Source organism: Manihot esculenta, chromosome 15, assembly GCF_001659605.2.
Source record: "Manihot esculenta cultivar AM560-2 chromosome 15, M.esculenta_v8, whole genome shotgun sequence".
NCBI lineage: Eukaryota > Viridiplantae > Streptophyta > Magnoliopsida > Malpighiales > Euphorbiaceae > Manihot > Manihot esculenta.
Window position 1 is genome coordinate 6,675,376 of NC_035175.2, and position 20,819 is coordinate 6,696,194.

A 20,819-nucleotide genomic window follows, 5' to 3' on the forward strand; every position below is an offset into this window, starting at 1 on the left:
TGTAAAATTTAAATCTTAATTTTTTAAAATATATTAATATATTAAATCTCAAATTTTTAAAATATAATAATATATTATTATAATTATATATAATTTAATGTTTTTTTATAAACATATTGAAACATGTTTAATTAAATTTATTCTATTTTTTAAATACTTAGTTGAATTTTTAATACTAATATCTTATAATAAAATAAGTGTTCTTTTTACAAGAGTTTCATAATAATAAATTTTATATTTATACACTTTTTACAATATAAAATATAATAAAATTAAACTTTATTCAATAATTTAAGGTAATATAAAAATAAATGAAATTATTTTAATTGTTATTAATTATTGTCACATACCAATTTTATTATGATGTAATCAAATAAAGAGATAATCATCAGAGTTCAATTTCATTCATGTCTTCTCAAAAACTGAAAAAAAAAAAAATTGATGTGATAACCCAGTGATGTGTTATCTTAACGTGTAAAGGGGAAACTTATTGTCTTCGTATTAGTTGTATTTATACCTAACCCAATTTTACTATTTTAAAATTTAATATTTAATATTTTATTATAATAATAAAATATTTATAATATTAATTATTATATATTTAATTAAGTAAAATAAAAAAAAAATTAAATATAAATTAAAAATTAAAAAAATAAAATTTAAAATCTCTCATATTTATTCAAATATAATTATTATTAAATTAAAACTATAATTATAAAAAAAATACACGAGAGAAATTATGAAATTTATGCGAGGTAATACTGAATTTTTGTTTATGGGAGAGGAGGCAATACTCTTTACGTGTAGATAATTTTTTAAAAAAAATTTATTGGACACTTGTATTTATAAAAGAACACTTGTTCCATTTGGTTTATAATTTGCCCCCAACTAGAGCCTTCTTTTAACTTTAATAGACATAAGCGTGGCAATCTCCCAGCAGCCAAATGCTCCCTGTCCCTTCATTGCTCATTGCCTGAGCCGCCTGCCCGACCCCATTCACCTGCCGGTTACATTGCTTCCGGCACAAATCTAATTAACCCATCTCCAGTTTTAAGGATCAAAGGCACCCACCACAAGCACACTGCATCTCTTGTAAGAATCATGCTAGTTTACCAAACTTTCTTTTTTTTTTTTTAGTTTCTTTTCTTTTTCTAGACAAGTCATTGATTTTCTCATTTAGGTAATTGAGTAATTTTTTTTTATTAAGATTGTGTGATTAAAAAATGGAGATTCTACTCAAAAGTTCTTAAGCATTTGTTAATAGTTTATTTTGTTTTGTTTCAACTTTACAGAATCACCCCATCATTAGATTATATTAGTTTAATATGTGTTGAGTGAATAATTTATTCATTTTTGCTGGCGCAGTTCCAAGGTTTTCCCATTTTGGAAATCCAGATCAATTTAATATTTTTAACTTCTTAGTCTTTTTCTTTTTTAAATTTGCAATTCATGGCCCACTGGTCTTTCAGAGTTACCTTTTTGCCTCTGTCCGAAAACGAGCTTTGAGGCCATGGTGGTGCCACGTTGCCCGAATGGAACAAAGCAGGATGATAACGATTAACGAGGAAGAGCTAGAGAGTGAACCTTATGCTTCAAAAAGAAACTAATAATTTATTTAAATATACTTGGAGAAGGGAAGAACAAAAACCCTTTTGTTGTATTTATTGACAGGAGGAGTGGTGTGGGACTTTTGTGGTGCCCTTTGTTTTTTTTTTCTTTCGTTTTTTTTTGCTTGGAAAAATAAAGGGATTTTTTGAGGCTGTCGTGTTTCTTTGTAGAATGTAACTAAAGCCTCAGTGATGTGTGGTTCTCTATTCAAGTTGGTTTAGCAGGAAGAGAGACCCTTTCTTGGTGCTGCTGGTGCTCGTTCATCTCTCTCTCTCCCTCTCTAGCCCTAGGACACAGGTGGGCTTTTTTTGGTTCTGGTGGTGGTTTATTATTTTTTCTTTTTTAAGAGGGCAGTATTAATGCGGTCTTGCGTGTGTGATCCTGTATTATGAAGAGGGTATCTTCAATTTTCTCTTTTCTTTGGATATTTTTATTGCATTTTAATTTGGTTGGTTGTGGTGGTGTTGCTTTTGTTTTTTTGTCGTGTAAAGAGGATGTGAACGCAATCAATATGTTATAATTCTGGTGGATGAACCAGGAAAAAATGAATTTAAAGAAATTATCTGTTCAAAATGGGTGTGTTGTTCTTTATTTACTAGCCTAGATTTTCTTAAGATTACTTAGTTTTCTTCACCTTCGATTGGTTTTTGTTGGTGGTAAGGTGTCTGTGTTGTTGTCTGATGAAAAGCTTACGTGCTAAGAGTTCATTTTATTTGCTTTAATTCCAAGCAGGGAGACGGCATTTATAGTTGAGAAGCCGAGTTGTTGAGCTTTGAATTGATGATAGAGTTGGTTTCTTTTTGCTTGTCCATGGAAATGACGTTTTGATTGAAGGTGGTCGCAGTAGAAATGAGAGAGTTGGGTAGAAGCTGGAGATTCCCTCCATTTCATGGATGCTTTTGTTCTGGCCTTGGCGCAGCTCTAGGGGGATAACCATGGATGAATTTTCTGGGTCCGCTTGGCGGAAGTCTGATAATTCCAGGGGATTAAATTCCTCCAGAGTCTCAGATTGTAATCCAAGACCTGCAACTCGTGATTCTGGGTTTAGAAAGGAGACTGATAGGGTTGCGCTGGCGCGTCATAACCTCAAAAGCCAGGTTGGTTTTTCTGGGGGGTACAAGGACGAAGTTACAGTTGACCCTTTTGCACGAACCATAGAATGGGGTGATGTTAGCTTGAGACAGTGGCTGGACAAACCTGAAAGAGCCGTTGATGAATTTGAATGTTTACATATATTTAGTCAAATAGTTGAGACTGTAAATTTGGCACATTCACAAGGAATTGTTGTTCATAATGTGCGGCCTTCTTGCTTCGTAATGACATCATTTAACCATGTTTCTTTCATCGAGTCTGCTTCTTGTTCAGATTCTGGATCGGATTCTTTGGAAGATGGACTCAATACTCAAATATTGGAGGTTAAAAATTCGTCTTCTTCCTTGCCTAGAGACATGTTCCAGCAGAGAAGTAGGTTAGGAAATGAAGATTTTCAGTCTGCATCTACTCCAAAGAATGCTTTGTCAGAAGCTAGTTGCATTCAGTCAAGTTCAGTTCATGGCCATGCAGCACATACACAACTGGATGAGGAGACTGAAGAAGATAAAATCAATGATAGAAAGCACGCTGAGCAAGAAGCGGAACAAGAAAGGAAGCAACCTTTTCCAATGAAGCAAATATTGCTCATGGAGACCGGTTGGTACAGCAGTCCTGAAGAGGTTGCTGGTTCACCAAGCACTTGTGCTTCAGACATCTACAGATTGGGAGTTCTTCTATTTGAGGTCTGTAACGAAAGTGCTGCATTTCTTACATCAAAAATTAATAAAGTAAAAAACTGAATAAAAAGGATGTAATTATATGGCCTGGATTGAAATTTTTGAACCGTGCTTGATTTTCTATCTACACTCATATGATATAGTTCTACTTCTGAACAGTTGTTCTGCCCATTCAGCTCAAGAGAAGACAAGTGCAGTACTATGTCTAGTCTTAGACATCGGGTTCTCCCTCCTCAATTGCTACTGAAATGGCCAAAAGAAGCTTCATTTTGCCTATGGTTATTGCACCCAGAGCCTAGTAGTCGGCCAAAAATGAGGTGAACATGCAATTCCTTACACACACACACGCACATATATATTATTTGCATTTTCCCCCTTTCTGCTTTTTTAGCAGTGGCATGTATTTTAATTGTGTTGTTGTATAGGTTGGTACAATTTCAAGTTTTTGTTCAAATGAGTAGTCGTTATCTCACAGATGGTTGTGCAAGAAATTACCATGCCTTATCAATTGAAGATGGAAACTAGATGCCTTGATAGACTTGTTTTAGGACTTCAAACAAACTGCTTCTCATCTTTATGTAGCCATGTAAAAATAAGGCTTTGTTGTGACTTTATTGTGCATGGCACTGCTATGTCCCAAGTCTATTCTTTCCTCTCATGCTGAATTTTAATTTTCAACTTCAATATGTAAGTCCATGTTAATCCTTTTGAAACACATATAGTCATTTTTTATATCATATTTAGATAATCATGTACCTTTCCTAATGTCGTCTGCATTTTGCTGCTTCCATTCATTCATCTTCATATTGTGAAGAAGCTTGCTTCTGAGAGAAAGGCATTGTAGTTAATATTAATTTAACGTATATGAAATCAAGTTTTTATGGTCTTAACTCTTTTGAGTTTGTTTGACAGTGAGTTGTTACAGAGTGAGTTTCTTAATGAACCAAGAGAAAATTTGGAAGAACGCGAAGCAGCAATACAACTCAGAGAGAGAATAGAGGAGCAGGAGTTGTTGCTGGAATTCCTTTTGCTTATACAGCAAAGAAAACAGGAAGCTGCTGATAAGTTACAAGATACTGTTTCTCATATTTCTTCTGATATTGAAGAAGTTATGAAGCATCAAACATTTCTTAAGAAAACGGGAGGGTCTTGCCCAGAAAGAGTGAAGGATGATAATTTAGTATCAAATCTCCCTCCATTGAGTATTGTTGATAATGATGAGTCTTGTAGCTTGGGTTCTAGAAAACGATTTCGACCAGGAGTTCAGAATCTCAATGTAGAGGAATGTGATGATAATCTAAATGATGGTCAGAACTCAGATATGCTCACAGAAACTCAAGAAAGTCTACTTTTCAAAAGTTCACGATTGATGAAGAACTTTAAGAAACTAGAGTCTGCGTATTTTTTGACAAGATGCAGGCCAGTTAGGCCATCAGGAAAACCATTCACAAGATATTCACCGATAAGTAGTGATGGGAGAGGTTCTATTGTTGTCACTGAAAGAAGCTCAATCAATAACTTAGCACCAAAAGAGCAGCACATTAAGAGCAGAAGTGGTGGATGGATAAGTCCATTTCTTGAGGGTTTGTGCAAGTATCTATCATTCAATAAGTTAAAAGTTAAGGCTGATTTGAAGCAAGGCGATTTGTTAAACTCTTCAAACCTAGTGTGTGCTCTTAGCTTTGACCGTGATGGAAAATTTTTTGCTACAGCTGGTGTGAATAAAAAGATAAAAATATTTGAATGTGATACAATTATAAATGAAAATCGGGACATCCACTATCCTGTTGTCGAGGTGGCTAGTAGGTCAAAGCTGAGCAGTGTATGCTGGAATAGTTATATTAAAAGCCAGATTGCTTCAAGTAACTTTGAAGGTGTGGTGCAGGTAGGTTGGTGTTTTATTTCATTTATCTTTTATCTTCATTTTATATCTATAATCGGATAAAGAATAACTGGACAATTTCAGTATATTTTTTCATTGAAATAAGTGGGTATATATACAGATTATAAAGTCTTGTTAAGCCAACTCCTAATAATCCTATTCAATTAGCCTATGATTATTGTAATCTCCTATAATTATGTATAGATTATGTTTACACTCTAACACTCCCCCTCGTATTGGATCATAGAAATTTATCACGCCCAACTTATTAGAAAGATATTCTATTCGAGGCCCATTTAAAGTTTTGCTGACTAGAGTACCCAGTTGCTCTCCTGTCTTCACATAACTAGTGGAGATTAAATTTTCTTGAATCTTCTCACGGATGAAATGACAGTCAACTTCAATATGCTTAGTCCGCTCATGGTATACTGGATTGAAAACAATGTGAAGAACATTCTGACTATCACACCAAAGTTTCACGGGTGACGCAACATCTCATACCAACTTCCTTCAGCAGATGATTGAATCTTACAAGTGGATTGAGCCATGGCCCTATATTCTGACTCAGCACTGGATCTGGATACCACATTTTGCTTCTTACTTTTCCAAGACACTAGGTTTTCTCCAGCAAATACACAGTAGCCTGTAGTCGACCTTCTATCACTTTTGGATCTCGCCCAGTCAGCATCAGAAGAACACTCAAGTGTACGCCTATGATCTCTATAGAGTATATCGAGTTTAGGAGTCCCTTTTAGATAATGTAGAATTTGTTCTAGAGCGGCTCAATATTTCACCATAGGTGCAAACATGAACTGACTTATAACGCTTACTGTAAAAATAATATTTGGCCGAGTCATCACCATAAGGTAGTTCAGCTTTTCAACCAACCTCCTGTACCTCTTTGGATCATCATAAGGGTTTCCGTCATCTTTTGTAAGACATATATTAGGAATTATTGGTATGCTACATGGTTTAGCTCTCATCTTTTTAGTTTCTGCGAGTAAGACAAGGACATACTTCCTTTGAGACATAAAAATTCCCCTTTTTACTCCTCAAGACTTTGACTCCTAAGAAATACTTAAGCTGACCCAAGTCTTTAGTATGAAAACTCGCATGCAAGTAGTTTTTGAGAGAAAGATCCTTGTACTATCATTCCCTATAATGATAATATCAACATATACAATACGGAGAATAATACCAGTATCTGAATTTCTATAGAAGACTGAATGATCACACTTGCTTTTTTTTTTAACCCAAATTTTTGAACAATTTCATTGAACTTGCCAAATCATGCACAGAGACTCTACTTCAAACCATACAAAGATTTCTTCAAATAGCAGACTTTCCCATACTTCCCCTGAGCAACAAACTCTGGTGGTTGCTCCATATACACTTCCTCTTAGAGGTTACCATTTAAAAATACATTATTTCATATCTAATTGGTATAAAGGCCAATATTGAGAAGCAGTTAGGGAGATGAACAAGCGAACTGAGCTCATTTTTGCCACAGGAGAAAAAGTGTTAGAATAGTCAACGCCATAGGTTTGGGCATAACCTTTAGCGACAAGACCGGTCTTAAGCCTCACTATGGAGCCATCTAGATTGACTTTGATGGCAAAAATCCATTTACAGCCCACAGTCTTCTTTCCAGAGGGTAAATCAACTAGTTCCCAAGTATGATTTTCATCTAGAGCCTTGATCTCCTCAAACATTACATCACCCCATCCAGAATGAGCGAGGGCCTCTTTAACTGTCTTAGGTAAAGAAATAGAATTTAGAGAAACAATTAAGGAGGTAGAAGGAGACAGGTGATCATAAGACAAAAAGTTAGCAACAGAATATAGAGATTTACACTGTTGTTTACCTTTACGAAGACTAATGGGGAGGTCAAAGTCACTCGGTGATGGATCTAATGGCGAAGAAGATTCTGGTACAGGACATGTATCATCAGGTACTGGTAGGGGTGAGCATTCGGTCGGTCGGTTCGGTTCAAAACCGAACCGAACCGAATAAACCGAAAAACCGAAATTTTAGTGTTTATGAAAATCGAATCGAACTGAACCGGTCTGATTCGGTTCGGTTCGGTTTGATCGGTTTCGATTTTTAATAATTTTTTTATTTTTTACACTTTATTTTTAATATTTTAAAATTTAATTAAAATATTTTAATCTTAATATGATTTAATTTCTCTATATTATTAAAAAAATATATTATTATCACTAATCGGTTCGGTTCGGTTTTTTCGATTTTTTTCTGATCAAAACTAAACCGAACCGAAATAATCGAAATTTTTGAAATTAAAAACCAAACCGAACCGAAATATATAAAAAACCAAACCAAATTTTCAAATCGGTTCGGTTCGGTCGGTTTTTTCGGTTTAAACCGAATACTGCTCACCCCTAGGTACTGGCCTCCGAGAGCAAACTTAAACAACTGACGATTTAACAGGAGGCTGAGTATTAGGAGGAATCTTACCATCAAATTATATAGCAGAAGGCATATTCGAAGAGGTCCCAGATATAATTCTATAGATGAGCCACTCATCATCCTCCTCTTGATTAGGAGAGGTTTGCGTAACAGGATAAAAAGGAACGTGCTCGGGAAAGACTACCTTGTTGAGACTAGATATTTGTTGAGGTCTGGAGAGTAACACCGATACCGCTTCTAAAGGCGAGAATATCCCAAGAAAACACACTTCAAAGCTTTAGAATCAAGTTTAGTCACATGAGGTTTGACATCCCGAACATAGCAAGTACTGCCAAACAGTCAAGGTTCGAGAGAAAATAATAGTTTCTTAGGAAAGAGAACATTATAAGGAGTATTATCATTTAGTACTGCGGAAGGCATGCGATTAATGAGACAGCATCGGCTCAAAATTGCTTAGGAACTTGCATTTGAAACAACTGAGCTCTAGCAGTCTCAAGGAGATGTCGATTCTTCCTTTCAGCTACCTCATTTTGAGCGGGTGTATTAACACATGACGATTGGTGAAGAATGCCATATTGAGTCATATAAGCCTGGAATGATTCTGACTTATATTCTTTAGCATTGTCGCTCCGCAAAATTTGCAAAGAAACATTAAATTGAGTCTTGATTTCAGCACATAAGGCAGAAAAATGAGAAAACACTTCTGAATGTTGCTTCATAAAATAAATCTAAGTCATTCTAAAGTAATCATCTACAAAAGTGATAAAATATCTAAATTCAGTCTTAGATCCAATCGAGTATGGGCCCCAAACATCTGAATGAACTAATTCAAAAGCAGACTCAGCTCGTTTATTAATTCTAAGACTTAAAGAGCTTTGATGATATTTTGCAAAATAACATGACTCACATTCCAGTAAAGATACCTTATGAAATTGAGGGCATAGCTTCTTCAAAACTGGTAAAGAAAGGTATCCCAATCGATAATGTACTTCAAATGGAGACACGACACTGGAGCATGCAACAGACTGAGGCACCCATGCATCCAAAATGTAGAGACTCGATACATATTTTTTACCAATAATCTGTTTCGTCACAAGATCCTGAATGAGACAATAATTAGGAAAAAAGGAAACACAACAATTTAGGTCTTTGGTAAGTTTACTCACAAAGAACAAATTAAAGGCAAGATTAGGTAAACTTAGCACAGGTGATAGGGTAATAGAAGGAGTAGGTCTAACAGTCCTAGAACCCTCAACATTATAGGTTGACCCATCATAATAACAGGAGAAAGAGTTTTATGAGATCGAAAGCTAGTAAAAATATGAGAATTACCTGTCATGTAATCCGTGGCACAAGAATCAATGAGCCATTTATATGAAGAGGAAATAAGACACGTTTTATTTGTCTCAGCTTCTACTGAAGACGTTGGGGTAATTTTAGTAATATGGGTCTTACTGTCAGAAATCATTTCAACCAAAACCTTATACTCCTATACCTTCAAACGAATTAAAGGAAGATGACAAAATTTAACTCAGTGAACAGTATCAAAAAACACCTCCACTCAATACCCAAACGGCAAACGAACTACAGATTTGACAAGGGAGCTGCAAGGCGACTTCGGCATCCTTCCTAAGTGGACCATGAGAGACAAATATTACCCTAGATGGGTAGCACAGAAGAACAAGAACCCTAAGTCTCTAAAAATTTAAAACTTGACGGGAGAGAAAAAAATTAAATATTTACGGGAATAGTTCTGAACCATGTAATAAGATAAGGAATAATTGAACAATTTCAGTATATTTTTTCATTGAAGTAAGGGGTATATATACAGATTATAAGGCCTTGTTAAGTTAACTCCTAATAATCCTCTATCAATCAATTAGCCTATGATTATGTAATTTCTTATAATTATGTACAGATTATGTTCACGCTCTAACAATATTACTTGATAATGAACAAGTTGCTTAATGTATTCAGGTGTGGGATGTCACAAGAAGTCAAGTACTAACAGAAATGAGAGAACATGAGAGACGAATATGGTCCATTGACTTTTCAACAGCAGATCCAACAATGTTGGCCAGCGGGAGTGACGATTGTTCTGTTAAGCTATGGAATATCAATCAGGCAATTCTATTTTTGCACTTGGTGGATGTCAGCTTTGAAACTAAACGTACTAATGTCATCTAATTTCTTATTGTGTATATTTAATTCTGGATGTATGATAAGTTGTTCCTCTTACGTTGGTTGTTACTGCAGGGAGTAAGTATTGGTACAATCAGAACAAAAGCCAATGTCTGCTCTGTTCAATTTCCCTTGGATTCTAGCCGTTCTCTTGCATTTGGTTCAGCAGATCATAGAATTTATTACTATGATCTTCGCAACTCAAAAGTTCCTTTGTGCACATTGGTTGGACATAACAAAACTGTGAGTTATGTGAGGTTTTTAGATCCAATGAATCTTGTTTCTGCATCCACGGACAACACATTAAAGCTCTGGGATTTGTCAATGTGCGCATCTCGTGTTATTGATACTCCCCTTCAATCATTCACAGGTCACATGAACATTAAGGTACATCCATTCTTCCATTATACAAAGTGTCCATAACTGTGTTTTAGGACTTCCATGAAAGCTATTGGATCAAAGTTGTTATTCATTTAAGTTTCATTGTGAATTTTGGTTCACTCATCTCAGTTAAAACTAAATCAAAGTTTGCATAGTATTATGGAACAGCAAATACAAACTCATGTATAAGTGCTCATGGTTTTAAATCGCGGTCACGGACACGTTCACAGTCGCGGCTGTGACTAACAGAAATAAGCCTGTAATGGCTATAACGTAACAGTCCGGCGCTATACAAATTTTTCAAAACAATTTGCGAAGTTTATAAATGAAATGAATTAATTAAATTTAATTCAGAACAACGTATACAAATATATAATAAATATAAATACATGAAATATAGATTATTTAATTTAACTTAAACATTATATAATTTAAAATAAGAAAAACCAACATAATCTTTATAAATCGAGTTAACTAATAGCTCAAAGTACAATTTTAACTCAAAACTAACACTTTAATTGATAAAAAAATTTTTTAGAAAAGGAAAAAAAATAACTAAAAATTAAAATACATAAAATTTAACTAACTTTTTAGAAGAAAGAAGCTTGGAAATATAGTAGTTTGTAATGGATCTAAACTTATATGAGAAATGTGCAAGTAAGATTGAAATTTGAAAGAGAACACGAAGAGAAAACTTAAAAAATATAGTTTTTGAAGCTGCTGAAAAGTATAGAAACTAATGAAAATGAGAATAGGGAACAAAATTTCAATTACTGGTAACAGCCTTTACTGTTACGTAACGGTCGGTAAACGGTCGTTACCGTTGCGTAACGTTCGTAATGGCCTTTACGCCTGCAAATCAGGGGAGCCGTTGTATAACGGGATAACGAATAACGGCCCCCAAAAACCATTACATAATGGATTTTGGACATGTTTAATACAAATGTGGATGTTTGGTTCAAATAAAATTGTGAGTTACTGTATAGAAGTATGGGGAAGCACTGCCATGCATAACCAATTTTTTCTGAGATGTTTGGCATTTTCAGCACTTGATCAAAGACATGCAATTGACTGATCACCATCATTTTAAATGTTGAAAGGCCAACTCTATTGTGGAATCGAATTATGGAGTTACTGCATTAAAATTTTGGTAAAAAATACAAGGCTTACGTTGAAAAGGTTCTTTAGTTTAAGGATCTTTTCCCCACTTGATGATCTCTCCTACAATTTAAACATCATATCTTTAAGAAGGTTGTAGACTTGTATATTTATAGCCCATGTGATGTAATTAACTTTAAGGCTGAACAAATAAAACTGAAAACCAATTTTGAAAAGAAAAAGTCAAACAAACCAATTTGTTTGGTTTTCGCTTTCTTTTGTTGAATTATTAAGAGAGATTGTTTTTTTTGGTTAAAGACAGAATCTTTACCAATCCTTTGATCATGGATTTGAATTTGAATCTGAAACTTATTTGTTTGAAGAAAGATGTGACTGACCAACATACCAATTTTTTACAATTTGATAAGGCTAATATGGAAGTCAATTATTGTCATAAATGGTAGGAATACTTGTGCTATTTAGCCTGATATATTAACTTTATATCGTATAAAAGTGGAAATTAGTGTGTTGAACATACATTTTATTGTCCATTTCTGTTCTACTTTTTTGCAGAACTTTGTGGGTTTGTCAATATCAGATGGCTACATTGCAACTGGCTCAGAAACAAATGAGGTAGTTCATATGTCTTCTTAATTGGAAATATTTAAAGGCTATTTACATTGCTTTTACATTACATACATTGTGAAGCTATCAGAAGTCTCGTTATCTATAAAGCTCTTATAAAATGTTTGGCTCTCAATATCTCCTGCTATTTCAACTGATATTGGATGACTAGATTTTCCTCTACATCCACCTTGTTTATAAATTTTTGATGCAGCACAAGCTGCACAACAGATTAGCTTTCACAGTAACAGTGCTAAAGTTTGGGCAATGGTTTTGCAACTTCAGCATCAAAAATAGTATTAAAACAGCCCAAATTTCACCTCATCAACACTAATTGCTTTAAATATGCAACCTCATTTTTGCATTCTCAATCATCATTTATTTTCTTAATTTGGTATTTGAATGTGGAATAGGTTTTCATCTACCATAAGGCCTTCCCGATGCCAGCATTATCATTCAAGTTCAGCAACGCCGACCCACTTTCAGGTCAAGAAATGGATGATCCTGCACAGTTTATTTCTTCTGTCTGCTGGCGACCCCAGTCCTCTACCTTAGTTGCTGCAAATTCTACAGGGAATATCAAAATTTTGGAGATGGTTTAATTTGGTCTGTGCTCCTTAAACCATTCATTATATTTGCTGAAAAGAAAAAAAAGACAATGGTGGTGTTTTGGCAGAAACGGATGCAAAATAGGAAACTGTGAAGCTAAGATAGGGTAAATAATACAGGAACTTTGACGGTTGCCATTACTAAAACAATTTTTGGGATTAGATCATATAGGATGCAATTAATGAACTGAGATATTGCTCAGGATCTGCTGTACTGTAGATAAAAATTCATGGAAACAAAAAAGAGAAAAAGAAATTATAAATGATTTCTCCTTGTATATCTTTGCTGTGCTTTTAGTTGTTAATTTGTTTTGCTATGAGCATGTAGTGATCTCTGAGAGAATTATTCTTTTTGGTGCGATTTTTCTGTTGGAACTGTGTTTTTAATGAAGGTATCATTGGACATGGAAATGACTTCAGCTCGTTCTTTTCTTCTTTCTGAAACACTCTTCTTCTCCATTACAGTCAACCACTTGCGTATTTGATACTCCCTAGTCCCTTCGGGAGCTTCACTTCTAGAAGCATAATTAGGAGAATTTTTTTTTAAACTAAAAAAAAGAGGAGATTCCAATTCTCATGATGAAAGCCATCAGATTAATTTATTTAGGGTGTATTTAAGTTAGCTGTCAACCACCATATCTCAAGGATCTTATATTATATTAGCTATATAAATTTCAATTCTTTACTCCACTAAGCTTGCAAGTTCTTTTTCCTTTTCCTTCTTTTTAAAGTTTGGTTGGCTTCATGATTTTAAATCACAACCAAATCATACGCAATTGTGAAAGTTTACATGAATGCCATTGAAATCATAGCTGTGATTCTGTTATCAGAAGATTTGCACATCCAAACTGTAGAAAAAGAAAAAAGAAAATATTTCTAATTATTTATGATGGCCAAAAAAATTGAAGGAAGATACAGAAGGGGTGAAAAATGAAAATAGCAATGTGGAGAAGCTTCAAGGAGAGCAAGTGCAAATCAATTGTTCTAAGAGAATAGAACCTCTAAAATGACGAAGTAAATGTGTTATAGCTATACTAGATTTCTTATGATTGTAATGGCAGTACAACTCTTGACAATCATGCAACAATGGCTGCAACTCCGGCATCAAAATCCTTTTTCTCCGACAACTTCTGAAATCTTCTCCAACTGCAAGCATGAAACTTTCGTGGGAAATATCTATTTACATTGATTTTGTTTAAGCTTTGATGTCAGAGCTAGCCTAGCTATGAGACGTTTAAATCTGTAAGCTCCTCGACCCGGTTTAATATTATTCGGGTCTCCTACCTTGGTACATTTGGGACTGTCAGAGCACCACCCTCCAGGAGTGAAGCTTCCTTTCTTCCGGCCAAGCAAATCCTTATCAATTTTATCCAAGAGAGGATCGTTATGTTTGAATTTTCTAGCGAATGGAGCACCACTGTCTATCATTTGCTTCGTGTCGTTAAGGGTAAGTATCCGTGGATGCTGTTGGGGGGGCATGTCCCAAGATATGAAGTGCAGATCATGGTTGACGGCTGTCTGAGCAAACTCTGGAACATTGCATATTACAGTGTGAAAATAGCCTTCAGGTGAGGATACGAAGTTGGTGTAATACATGAGCACAACTCTCGGGAGATTATCCCAACCCCAAATTATGTACTCTACAAATGAACGTGTGAGAACCATCCATGCTGAACCTGCACAACAATGGATGTTGTTTAGTCATGGAAAAAAGAACTGAAACACAAAAGCTGTTCTGGTTTTTATCAATTCTACTGCACAGCTGATACTGATGAAACAGTTAACTGTTGCTTAGCTGAAGTGTCTAAAGATCATAATTTCGGCACCCTATTAAAGACACATCCCCTTCTGTTGAGGACTTGGAGAACAACAGCTTTATTGATGCAACTAAAGATATATCATCTATGACTGAATTTCATATTTCTCAACAAAATCCCAAAAGCAAGATAAGGTTGTAGGAAGCTTGAAGCTTGCAATCGCCAATAGAAAGAACAGAGGCGTGGACATGAACTGTACGAATATCTCTAAGCATATAATGAAAAGCAAGAAGATTTCAACTGGTTTCTTTGTAACACTGTTAGTCCAATAATTATATTTGCAAAGAATCAGAACCTCAGTGGGCAAACTTATTAGAAAGCATCAAAGGGGCAAAAATGATGAATCATAAATACTAACCGGTGAATAATTTGAATGCTGTTGGCAAACCTCTGCGAGGTGTGGCCGGGAATAAATCTGTCTTCTTTGTTGAGTAGAGACCAGGGTCGACAATCAACGGCATTGCGCGTTTTTCCCTAAATGACACAGTTAGACAACTCACCATTAATTGAATATGGTTTCTCAATTTGTATGTGGGAGAGAGAGAGAGAGAGAGAGAGGGAGCTCACTCCTTCCAACCCAGGTGACTTGTGTGCTCAAGAAAGTTGAGATTTCTGTTTATGGTTGAAAATGTATGAAGAAGATCTGCAGATTCCAAGGCAATCATTCAAAAATCATGATTCTACAGCAAAAACAGATAGAGAGGAGGAGGAAGAAGAAGAAGAATATGCATACAAGTAAAACGACATAGACCAACCATCTTGAGTTATAAGAGGATAGTCAGAAGCACTGAGATTAATAAACCAATCCCAATCTTTACTCCTCTTGAGAAGAATGGCACAAGCATGAAGAGTATTAGCAACCATGGTGGGTCCTCTATATGTAACCATATTAGCTTTGGTGACCATGAAAACATTCCCAACCTTGGAGAAAAGGGGATGTTTTTCCACTCGAGTAGAAAGCTCCAATCTTTCCTCCGCCGGAGACTCAAGGTCCAAATGAACAACGTACTGATTCCGCGGATGGTAAAGTGCGTGAAGTGTTCTCCATAGCTTTTCCAAATCACCTTTAGACCCGGAAATCAAGTAAGCAAATCGTGGGATTCCTGGAGCAGAGGGATTTTTCTGTGAAACTTTCATTTCTGCATACCCCTCCATTGATTGGTTTCGAGATTGAAAAATGTTTACGATTTGGTTGATAGTATGCAGTGAAGAAACAAGACCCATGTTTAAGGAAGTTGCTAAAAGGAACACGCATATTAGAGAGCTTATCACTAAAGGGAACACCCATTTCTTCTCCATGTTCAGGGACCCCATAGCTAGACCTTATCATCGGCTCCGGCAACCGATCGTTCACATCCCAAATTTGATTATTCCTCCACCATCTCAACGGACACAGATAACCCAGATGAAAACTTTCCTGTGGATGCTGCAACAGATACTTTCCTCAAAAATAATTGCAGAAGCTGAAGTGCAGCTAAAGCTGTTGAATCAACAACCAACAATAAAATAATACATCAAAATGATAATTTCTGCTAACAAGGAAATTGAAGATTGCGTGAGCATCTAGTTGGTTTATTTGATCTAAATGCCGACAGAAAAGGGTAAAATTATAATATTATATAAAAATCATGGGAAAAGGGTGTGGAGAGAGAGAAAAAGAGAGAAAGAGCATGTTTGTATGTTAAAAAAATATTAATAACTAGGGACAGAATATGCATCAAGAAAATCGAGAAACACCAATAAATTAATCAAGAAAAAAACAATTAGTTAAATCTTCATTATCAATGAGCTATCAAGGTGTCCAATTTCCAGAGGAAACCATTGAAAACGACATAAATTACTGATCTTTACAATGGGAAATGTTTCGATCATTCATTGTAGATCCCAGCATAGGTGTCTGTTACTACCACAACAGTTTCACATCAGAAAAAGAAGAAGAAAAAAAAGTTGATTTCAATGAAAACCATACCAACCATCATAAGCTAAACAGAGATCATACAACAAGAAACAATACCCAAATCTAAAAATCTAAGATTTAAATCGTTAAATCAATAGAACTAACATGAATGATCTAATCCCAGACAAACAGAGCTCAACCCAAAAGCTAAAAACAATGGGGAAAAAAAATAAAAGAGAAAGAAACGAACATAAATCAGCTTTCCCATTAAAACATATGTAAAGAAATTAAGGAGCAAGAAACAAAACCTGCAGTTTTTCTTGAAAAAACTTCAGACTATGTGGGAGTTGAAGAATAAAGAAAGAGAGAAGCTTTAGAGAGGAGAAAGAGAAAAGAAAGAAAGAAACCTATAAACTTAAGATTAAATAAATTAGATGATATGATACGAGAGAGAAAAAGAGAGAGAGAGAGAGAGTATTCGAAAAAAGGACGTGTGTAGAGAGCGAAGTGGTTGAGTTTGTACAAAGAATCTGCGTATGTTGCTTTTTGCTGTTCGTCTTCTCTCGCCGATGTTTAGGAGTTATTCCGTTATATTGGGAGAGATAGAGAGAAGCAGAGAGCTCCTAGGATTTGACCCGACACGCCCATGCCAACCAAAACTACTTTACAAACAACTGTTTCCTTATACCATCCAAAAAAAGTAAATTACATTGTTAATTTCTAGGTTTATTCAAAATTATAGCTTTATTTTTTTATATTTTAAATAAATTATTTAATTTCAATCATTATGAGATAAATATTTATTTATATAACCGATAAATATTTAAAGTTAGTGTTATTATAGAATGATTAGAACATGATGTTTTGGTTTCTTGATTTAAATATTATAAACATTAATTATTTAGTTTCTAAAAAATTAATTAAAATATTTATTTATTTTATAAACTTTTAAATATTTTTGAATTAAATTATTACAGTAAAATAAATGAGCAAAATGGCATACTGTAATAAATATAGGTTAGGAGACGGACAGCTGACCCATCCCACCAAAATTTTTGCATGCATTCAATATTTTTATCCCATGCTATTTTTATTAACTCATCCAGTCAATTAAAATATTTATAATTAATTATATTTCGATCTTGATCGAGTTAAAAATTTTGACCAAACACTGGTGTATCTGATAATTATAATAAAATATATTTTTTATTTAATTAATAAAATTTAAAAGCTAACCAAAATTATTAAAATCATAAAATAGAGGGTCAGTCCGGGTCATGTCCGGCCTGACTGATGACCCTTTAGACCAAAATCCTATAGGATGAAAATTTCGGGCTGACCAAGCCCACCTCTAAAATCAACTGCATCTGCATATATTTAATTATAAATCAAATAGATAATGAAGAGAAATTCAAAAAATGGAATATCATTCGTCAGCTCTATAATGGGCCCCACGGTTTTAAATGGGCGTCACGTTTTAAACACTGAACGGTTTGTTTGTTGGCCTATTTAAGATTTCGTTTGAGGCGGTGCGTAGCTGATTCTGATCTCCCACATTTCACATTTCTCCGTCTGTCCCTTTGTTTTCAAATTTTGTTCATAATATTACATTTTGTTTAGATAGGTGGAGAAAAAAAAAGAAGAAAAATAAAAAATATAACGATTATTATAAAAAATAATTTTTTAAAAATTATAATTTTATCCTTAAATTTTTAAAAACAACTGATAAAATATAAAAATATTTTAATTATTTTAAAAAAATCATTCCGCTTTCTCTCCAATTTGAGAGTAAATAGTGAATGAAATATAAATTTTATTTTTCTTTTCTTCTCAATTTTCTCTTAATTAAACATAAAAATAAATAAATAAATTTATTTTCCTCTAAGTATAGATTATCCCTCACACACATATACTATTTTTATTAAATAATATCAAAACTTTCATCTAAGAAAGAGAAAAAAAATTCTATTGTTCACATTTACTGATTTGATAACCGAATATTTCCTTCTTGTTGATTGGATTATTGACTTATCCCAATTTGGGTGTGGATGGGGGCTGAGCCTGCAATGTCAATGAGAGTCATTGCTTAAACTTGGCGTTGCTTGGAAACATGTGGCACCGACTGCTGTGCACTATGCTGGTGTGATAGTGATAGCATTTGACTAAAATTAAAGCTAGCTTTCTATAGTGGGATGGCAAATGCTCTATTTGTGAGCTTTGCTGAAGGCCCATTTCAAAATATGACCAAACAAGAGAGAGAGTCCACAACAATGAGGCGGCCTATACATGAACCATAGCGTCCACACTAAAACTCAATGTAAAACAATATCATATACAAAACAAAACTTATACTAAAATTTTATGGGTAGATAAAAATTAATCCCAATATAAATTTGAAAAAATAATATGCAAACACTATCTCCTATTAAAAGTTATTAACCAAACAAGTCAAAAATACTTTAAAAACTTATAAAAATTTCTTTATTATTAAAAAAAAATTAATTTTATTAAAATCAAACCAAACTGAAACACACGGATAAATAAAAAAATTTAAATAAAGCTGCAATTTCAATAAAGAGCGAAAACCATTGCATGCAACACAACGGAACATCAATTTGCACTAAACAATAGAGCGAATAACTACTAAAAGAAAAAATGTATTCTGCAATTATCATAAATCACCAACGCTAGAGATTCGATAGAAGCTACCAAACAAACTCAGCATCTAAGAGAAGGAGAACAAACAAATATCAAATTTAAAAATTGATGATCATTATCAAGCATTGTCTATCTTTATAAACTTAATTAATTTGTTTTTTAATTCTCAATATCCATTAAAAATATTAATTACGAAAAATAAAAATATTTCAAAAAAATATTTTTATTAGCTATAATGTTAAAAAAGTATGAATAAAATTTTTATATATAACATATAACTGTGCTTCATGAAAACTTAGTAAATTAATTTTATTTTAAAATAAAAGTTATTTTTATAAAATTAATTTAATATTAATTTATGAAAAAAATATTTTTTATTAATCGGCGGTGTTTGAGATCCGATAAAAGATAGGTTTAAAATATATTTATGTAAAATTTAGTTTGTCCCCACTCTATTTTTCTTTTAATTTTTTTTAATGACATGTAATTATCATCTTATACTTGTATTCTATTATCACACTTATATTGATTGTATATATGAATTTATTATACGATTATTTAATTTCATTTAGCATCATTTAAATATGATTTTGAATATCACAAAATATGTTATTCCGTAAAATTAATAGATATTCGAAATTAAATTTTTCAGCTATAGCCCTACCCTAAATTCGATTTATTAAAATAGACTTAAGAGTAGACCTATACATTAAACCCTAATAAAATTGAAGTCTAACTTTTAGAATGCAAATTCCACCATTATGGGAGAGTTTAGGATCCGATTGTCATAAGGTGAAAAATATTTTTGTAATTGATATTTTTAAAGAGGCTACGATTGTAATGATTGATGTTCAGGCAATTTTACTATTATTATTGAAAAAAAATATAGATTTTATTAAATATATATATAAAAAATCATTTGAAGAATCTATACAGTTGAAAAAATCAATAAAAGGGGAAAAGACACCAAATTAGTTAAAACAGCCGCAGGCTTTTAATGGCAACATCACATATCTAGTGGACCTGCGGCTGCGGAGGAGATTCCCAGTTCATACCAGACCTTGCACTTGCCAAATGAGATTTAGGAAAATTACTCTAAACGATAGGGGTATTTATGACTTTCAACTTAAAAGACTGAAACAAACGGCGCTCTCGTAATCATCGACCAAACGTGTCCGCGATGCAATGCTACAAAAGGAAAATCCCCATGGATTCACACCAGCCACGTGTTCCCAACCCAAATGTATAGTGCCATTCTATATTAAATTAAATTAATATTTCTTTTATTCTGTAATTTTTATTTTTTATATATATTATTTTTTTAATTATATTTATTTAAATATTAAATTTTATTAAATATTTATATATTATTATAATCTAAAAAATTGATAATAATTTTAAAATAATTAAAAAAAATAAAATTTTTGAAATACAAATTAAAGGTGTATTTATATTTAAATTTTTATTAATTATTAAACTTAATTTTATTTATTTTAAAAAAACTTAATTTTATATAAAATATAATTGAAAATAAATACACTTGCAATTACTGCTATCTGTATTCTTCCATTTGCACCTTCTGTTTGGTGCGACTGCTAAACGACCGTTTTTAATAGAGATTCTTTAAGAAAAAGTTAATTTTAAGATATTTTAATTTGAAAATACTATAATGAATTTAAAATTTAAAAACCAATTCGTGAGCCAATCAATTATCCAGTTGGTTAAATATTTTTTTTAAACTCCGTATATTTTTTAAATTTAAAATAATCGACGAAAAATATTTGTTTAATAAAAAAATATTTTAAAAAATAATTTCTAATCAAGATTTATATATAAATTTACCAATAAATTTTATTTTTTAATATAAAA

The 20,819-nt window shown here is 33.2% G+C and overlaps 2 protein-coding genes across 5 annotated transcripts; one reads left to right on the forward strand and one right to left on the reverse strand.

Annotated features, from left to right (window-relative positions):
- Nucleotides 1-1,647: 1,647 nt before the first annotated feature.
- Nucleotides 1,648-12,858, forward strand: LOC110600703 (protein SPA1-RELATED 3). Of its 4 annotated transcripts, none has more exons than XR_002485716.2 (8): nt 1,648-1,905; nt 2,341-3,383; nt 3,537-3,694; nt 4,290-5,262; nt 9,664-9,856; nt 9,943-10,254; nt 11,920-11,979; nt 12,384-12,858. XR_002485716.2 is itself a non-coding variant. In XM_021737539.2 (8 exons), exons 2-8 carry the CDS (start codon nt 2,502-2,504, stop codon nt 12,570-12,572), a joined length of 2,742 nt encoding a protein of 913 aa, XP_021593231.1. In that variant the 5' UTR covers nt 1,653-2,005; nt 2,341-2,501; the 3' UTR covers nt 12,573-12,858. The 4 variants fall into 4 exon arrangements, 3 of the variants coding, with proteins under 3 accessions (XP_021593231.1, XP_021593230.1, XP_021593232.1); XM_021737539.2 differs by having other exon boundaries at nt 1,653-2,005; nt 9,664-9,831; XM_021737538.2 differs by having other exon boundaries at nt 1,654-1,905; nt 9,664-9,831.
- Nucleotides 12,859-13,427: 569 nt separating this feature from the next.
- Nucleotides 13,428-16,947, reverse strand: LOC110600704 (beta-glucuronosyltransferase GlcAT14B). Its single transcript, XM_021737541.2, has 5 exons — nt 16,601-16,947; nt 15,151-15,875; nt 14,963-15,038; nt 14,754-14,869; nt 13,428-14,254 (listed from the first exon to the last, which is right to left on the reverse strand). Exons 2-5 carry the CDS (start codon nt 15,707-15,709, stop codon nt 13,755-13,757), a joined length of 1,251 nt encoding a protein of 416 aa, XP_021593233.1. The 5' UTR covers nt 15,710-15,875; nt 16,601-16,947; the 3' UTR covers nt 13,428-13,754.
- Nucleotides 16,948-20,819: the final 3,872 nt, after the last annotated feature.